At 44.5% G+C, this 6,700-nt stretch overlaps 1 protein-coding gene across 1 annotated transcript in view; it reads left to right on the top strand.

The window, feature by feature from the left end:
- The window catches only part of CAPSL (calcyphosine-like), an 8,647-nt gene extending 2,483 nt beyond the window's left edge, over window positions 1-6,164 (top strand). The window contains exons 2-5 of the mRNA XM_010149855.1: window positions 951-1,087; window positions 2,132-2,309; window positions 3,164-3,373; window positions 6,034-6,164. Of these exons, the coding sequence (XP_010148157.1) occupies window positions 951-1,087; window positions 2,132-2,309; window positions 3,164-3,373; window positions 6,034-6,135 (627 nt within the window). The 3' untranslated portion in view covers window positions 6,136-6,164. The remainder of the gene's footprint in view (window positions 1-950; window positions 1,088-2,131; window positions 2,310-3,163; window positions 3,374-6,033) is intronic.
- Window positions 6,165-6,700: the final 536 nt, after the last annotated feature.

Below are 6,700 nucleotides of genomic sequence, written 5' to 3'. Positions count from 1 at the left end.
ACTTTAAAGGCTGGGAAATACTTTATGGGCCTTTGTGATCTGCAGACCCAGCCACCAGGCTAGGGAGCAGCAGTCCTGGCCACAAGTGTGTGCCCAGGGGCCAGGAGTCATTGTGTGCCTAAAATGTCAGTACGGGCATGGGCAGCCCTGGTGCTCTTAGCACTAGGCATGAATAATCCCTGTGGGAGACAGAGCAACCTGCTGCCCACCCGGGTGTGCTGCTCATGGTGGTGTGGTTGCAGTGCTGCAGGTCCATGGGCTGGTTTTCCCACTTTCTCTTCCATTGTCTTCCTCTGGAGAAAACGGGAAGGTTTATGTGACTGTTGGCAGAGGCCTGAAATCCTGGGGTACTAAATTCTGTGCAAATCTGGGGTATTAATTTGTTCTGCAGCTGTGTTAAAATAGCACAAGGTGTCATCTGCAGGTGAGGTCAGTCTCGGTGTGGTCACCGATGCTCAGATGTGCAACGGGAGAAAGTCCTCTCTGGAGAATTAGGAGTACAGTGGGACAAAAGCAAACATAATGAAAAGGTCTTCACCCAGGACAAGTTTTGCTGTCACAGCTCTACATGTGGCCAAATGCTAACTGGAAACTTGGCCAGGCTCAGTGGGGCTGCTGGGATGTGGAGGCAGCAGTGCTCTCCTGGCTGCCTCCATCAGGTTTCACTGTTTGTCAGCTGTAGGCAGCAAATTATTACACACACTTTCATATCTGCATTTGGGGATGGCTGGCTGAGCTCTTCTTTCAGGGTTGGTGATCCATACTGGCAATTTCCCTTTCTGGTAGAAGGTTACAAGGAGAAGGAAAGAGAAGGTCAAAATGAGTCCTCATGAGAGAGTTGTCAGCACCCTGCAAGTGAGGGATTTGGGATGCTCCATATACTAAGGCAGGTTTCAACACTCTGCCTTGTGTGTGTGAATCCATGCTGTATGAGTGCTTTGGTCTTCCAGATGCCAGGCACAGCAAGGCATGACCGAGAGATGGCAATCCAGGCCAAAAGAAGCCTGTCCAAAACCACCGACCCCGTAGAAAGACTTCGCCTGCAGTGTTTAGCAAGGGGATCTGCAGGCATCAAAGGACTTGGCAGGTGAGTCTAAGAAGTGAAATCCCTTATTCAGCCTACTAGTTTTAGCTGCAAAAGGCTCATGGGAAAAACACGGACCAAAAGTTGAGTTTCCTGGTTGCAATGCAAATGCCACAACCCATATCCAAAACCACCGACCCCGTAGAAAGACTTCGCCTGCAGTGTTTAGCAAGGGGATCTGCAGGCATCAAAGGACTTGGCAGGTGAGTCTAAGAAGTGAAATCCCTTATTCAGCCTACTAGTTTTAGCTGCAAAAGGCTCATGGGAAAAACACGGACCAAAAGTTGAGTTTCCTGGTTGCAATGCAAATGCCACAACCCATACACCCTCCTGTGGCTCCTGTGTTTTGGGAGACAGGACTGACCTGCCTGCCTGCCTGTTGAAGGACTGGGGACTATGTCTCCATCAAAGAAAGGTGCTTCCTTGAGACCTGGAACAACTCCTGCCAGGGAGAGAGGGGGAACATAAAAAATCTCTCTCTCTTTGGTATTTCCTGTAATTAGCTAATGTATCTCAGTACTGGAGAATTTTGTGCTTTCTTTCTTTTTGTGTGTGATTCCCTTGTGTGCAATGGTCTGTTAGCTGTTTAGTTTATGGGAGGCGTCTGGACTCCTTCTGCAGTCACCCTGAGAGTGTGGGTCACCCCACTCCTAGGAAAAGGGAGCTCTATCGCACCCTGGAATCCCTCCCAGGCCCCATAAACCACAAAAGGATCCTAGGTGACCAGCTGGAGCTTCATCTACATGCCAGACTTTTAGACAGCTCAATGTATAATGAATGAGAAGACTCCTTCAGGTAGGGCAGCCTTTGTTCACCTCATTTAACTTCAGATGTGTAATATTCAGTCACCCAATCTAATCAAGTCATCTCTGCTCTCAGTGACTGTGGGGTTTTTTTGCCCTCTCTCTTGCTGTTTTTTTCTCAGAAGACTGTAGAAAGGGAAAATGTTATCTCACTGAGGTGTCCTGTGCTCTGGCACGATGCTATACTGCTGCAGTATTCTGCAAGTTTTCCATGCGTTCTCCTCAAATTGCACGTTTTCCACAGAGTATTTCGGATTATGGATGATGACAACAGCCGGACGCTTGATTTCAAAGAGTTTGTGAAAGGATTAAATGATTATGCTGTGATGATAGACAAGGAAGAAGCACAAGAGATTTTCCGGATATTTGATAAAGATGGCAGTGGAACAATTGATTTTGATGAATTTCTTGTTACGCTGAGAGTAAGTCTTGGAATTTATATTATTGCTGCATTAAACGGAGAAAAAGCCTTGAATCATCTTTATCTGAACATGAAACACAGCACTTTTGGTCACCTTAGTAATTAGCAAAGTCTAAAGCTCTGTTTAAGAAGTCAGTAACTCTTGAGAAGTTAAAATATTCTATTTCCATCTAAATATGCTGAAGGAAAAAATTACCCTAAACAACATCTCTGTGGTTGAGAGAGCTCAGAAACCAACATGCCTCTGCAATTTATTGGCAAGGCATAAGACTCCTAGCAAAATAGAATAGAATAGTTTCAAATAAATAGCTGTGATTTTTTTTTTTTTTTAATTTTAATGAATTGCTGCCTTTATTTAGGTACCTAAATTCCTATATTGCAGTCTGGGTACCTATGTCATTTGTCCATCTTTTTTATGATGCATCTCCTTATAACAGAACTGATCCAGTGGTGGCTTTCTCTGATCAACCACAATGTTACTGATTTTGCTTGGAGCCTCCTGTCTCTGCTGAAGTCTAAACAATTAACAAAGAAAGACAATAATTAGTGCTTGGAGTAAATAGTAATTTCTAATTAGAAGTATTTAAAATGAATAGAATAGAAAAGTGTTCCAGGTAGCATTTTCTCTTTGATTGTCCATTTACTAATGTTTTGATAGGCACTAAATAGTCCCAGTCACTCTGCTTTTTTGGTGATAGATTGCCCTTTGTAGCGCAGGAACAGTGTAGACTGTCAGCAGTTTGTTGTCCCAGGTGTCTTGAAATAGGTTTACTATTGACAACAGCAGTTACTTGAATTTGGAACTGGGCAAGTAGTTGGCAGAAATAAAACTATTCTGTTAAAATCTCTTAACAGCCTCCCATGTCCAAGGCAAGAAAAGAGATCATCATGCAAGCATTTAGGAAGTTAGATAAGAGTGGAGATGGTGTCATAACAATTGAAGACTTACGGGGGGTGTATAATGCAAAGCATCATCCCAAATACCAAAATGGGGACTGGACAGAAGATCAAGTTTTTAGGGCCTTTCTGGATAATTTTGATTCACCCTATGACAAAGATGGGAAGGTAAGTGAAACACCTAATGCGAAGCCATGACATCACCATCTGACAAATTATTAAATGTGAGAGTGATCACAGTACCAAACATGCATTTGGAAGGGGTCCAGGGGAGCCCACGAAGATGCTCTGAGGGCTGGAGCACCTCTGCTATGAGGACAGGCTGAGAGAGTTGGGCTTGTTCAGCCTGGAGAAGAGAAGGCTCCGGGGAGACTTTATTGCAGCCTTCCAGGACCTGAAGGGGCTACAAGGAAGCTGGGGGGGGACCTTTTACAAGGGCCTGTAGTGACAGGACAAGGAGTAACAGGTTTAAATTGAAAGCAGGTAGATTTAGATTAGGTATCAGGAAGAAATTCTTCCCAGCGAGGGTGTTGAGGCACTGGAAGAGGTTGCCCAGAGAAGCTGTGGATGCCCCATTCCTGGAAGTGTTCAAGGCCAGGCTGGATGAGGCTTTGAGCAGCCTGGTCTAGTGGAAGGTGTCCCTGCCCATGGCAGGGGGTTGGAACTAGATGGTTTGTAAAGTCCCTTCCAACCCAAACCAGTCTATGATTCTATGATGTGTGTCACGTTTGTGGGGGACAGTTAAATGGATGCATAAGCTCTGCCTAGGACTGTTGGCACAACTTGCTTATGCATTCAGAAGCATAGGGGCTCTGCAGGAAGTGCAAGGGTAAAAATGAGATTGCATTTACAGGCTTGTGGCCTTAATGCTGTACTTCCATAGGTTACTCTATATCTTCAGATTAACCCACAGGATTGCCGATTTTCAAAATCCTCATAAATTGGAGGATTTTTCACTTCTCAGCAAAATAAATACCAGGATCCAGTTCAAAAGTAGATTCCCTAATACATGAAATACTTTACAGTCAGCATTTCTCCTGTGTGTGTAATTACTGTGACACTTGACTTAGAAATCAGCCCATAACAGGTTTATCCACAGAGAGTCGGAGGGAAGGTGGAGGGGCAGCTGCCACCATCTGTGTGTCTGGAGGAGCAACTAGCTAGGACAGGACTGGGAGCCCTTCCTGCCCTCTGCCTCAATGCTCCTGTTGAGGTACAAAGCCTGGGCACTTTCTGTGAAGGAATTCTTATGGATGTGCTTTGTAACTGTCTCCGAGCCAAGCACGCTTTGTTTCCCCTTGTTACGTGTCTGCAAACTTTGGTCTGAACTTACACATCTGATCAACTCAGAGCAATCATGGATCTCCGCTCCTCACATGGTGATATTCTCAGTCCAAGCTGTTCATAATAACAAACTAGACGAGGTTTCATCAGCACCTTGTGGAATGTCCTTTGCACATCTGAAGTTGTGCATTCATGGCTGCGTTGCACTGGTGACTCCCAGCTGTGGAATGGCTGGCTACTACACCCACATCCTCCACTTTCTTTCTTTCCAAAAGCAGGCTCTCAGTTCGTAGGGAGGTGACGGTTTTTATTCCCCTGGCCATGACTTTGCACTTGGCAGAGCTGAGTTTTATCCCTTTTTCTCTTGCGTCATCCTCAGAGGTGCCAGCTGCGTAAGTTGTCCGCTTCCTTCTCTGCAGCAGTGGTGACATCTAGCAAACCTCAAGCACAACGTTCCTGCTTTTTGTGCTGAGGTGGTACATGAAGACATTAAATGAGTCGCCAAAATGATCCTTGGCAAGTTCAGTGCCTTGTACTTCATAAATGCTGTGGTGTTTGGGCTTACAGAAAAGCTACTGTGGGCACCCAGCTCCTGTTCAGCAATCCTGATGTTAGCCCACCAGATTGCAGTTTCTCCTGAGAACTGACTGTGACTTTCCTGTGCCTGAATCAGAGGTCACTAATGAAACTGGTATGAGCTGAACACTGAAAATGTTTTTAGCAGAAGTGCCTCAAGGCTAAGCATCTGCTAGAGAGGTGCTCTTCACTGTCATCTTGCCAGGTGCCTCTGAAATACACAGGGTCAGAGAAGCTTTTAATTGCTTCCTGATGGCAGGACATTCTACAGAAGTGTTCACTTCTCCTCATCATCACGTTTTACTTAGCCCTCAAATGCACAACACAGCAAATATTTCTTCTACGTGATCGTTATTCAAAGAATGACCTATGTGGTTCAAGAGTTAAGGCATCGTAAGAGAATTGAACTGTTTGTATCTGCTAATCTGATTTCTTTGAGTGGTAATTTAAAAACATATTCAGCCTCACAATGCTCATGACAGATACTCAAAAATCTTGGATATTTGAAAGAATGCTTCTTTGAGTGAGACCTGTTTAGAGCAATGATATTTTCTCCCAAGTGAATGGATATAAAGCTCCTACCTGCCTCTGGATTGCAACAGAAACTCCATCCCCTTTTATTAATAATAATGCAAAGAACTAGATTATAACACCCCTGGAAAAATTCATTAAAACATTTGTCTTCTTGGCCAGCACTGATTTTAACTTTGGTTCCTGGTAAGGTTAGTTTAATTCCACATGTAATTTCCATCCAAGTGTTCCTGGAGGCCAAGACCTCTTATTTCTAGTAAAGAAGTGACCTTAACACAAATTTACAGTGTCTTCATTCTCCTCGTTGGATTCCTTTTCATGAGCAACAACATGAAATAGCAGGTGTTAAGTTGCATTTAGAGTTCTCAGTGTGTGGTTTTGACTTATTAAAAAAAAAATAAAGGTTCATTTTCCTATTTTAAATCCTTCTGTCTCAGGTCACAACAGAAGAATTCATGAACTACTATGCAGGAGTCAGCGCTTCAATAGACACAGATGTCTATTTTATCGTCATGATGAAGAATGCTTGGAAACTCTGATCATGATTAAAGGAGCAAGACCTTACTTCTACCTTTTGTAGGTTCCCATGACTAAGTGTATGCACAACAGAACACTCATTTTCCACAATAACAGCTTCCAGTAACTGTGCCAATTACACTCAATCTGCAGAAATAATTCCCAGATGCTTCGGTAGGCTCAGCCTCAGGGGATCGGAGCATAGTCAGAGAACAGATCTGTCATCCAGCCACTCTGCAGTTCTGTCCCTTTTCTCCCTCCACCCCTGACATGCCTTATCTTTCCTGTGACAAGCTGCTCCTTTCTTCTCAGACATCTGCAGCAGGTCCCTGTGGCTCCTCAACATATCCCCTCTTCCAGTATTAGGTACAACGCTGACAGAGAATGCAAATATTCTGGAATGGTGGTGGTCTGGGTAGACTGTTCTAAAACTGAGAAAGCCTGTCCCAGGAAGGTCACATAGCCCTCTCACCTGTAGCACTGCAGCATCTCTTGCCTTCTTGGGTCTCACGCACCGAATGGAGAAAGTGCTCAGCTCGCTGCTGGGAATGTGAGTTCCCAGTGCCAGGAGGCTGGTGGGAGAAACAA

This window comes from Eurypyga helias, unplaced genomic scaffold (assembly GCF_000690775.1).
Source record: "Eurypyga helias isolate BGI_N326 unplaced genomic scaffold, ASM69077v1 scaffold25224, whole genome shotgun sequence".
NCBI lineage: Eukaryota > Metazoa > Chordata > Aves > Eurypygiformes > Eurypygidae > Eurypyga > Eurypyga helias.
Note: the sequence above shows the minus strand (reverse complement) of the source record. Positions and strands in the feature narration are given on the sequence as shown.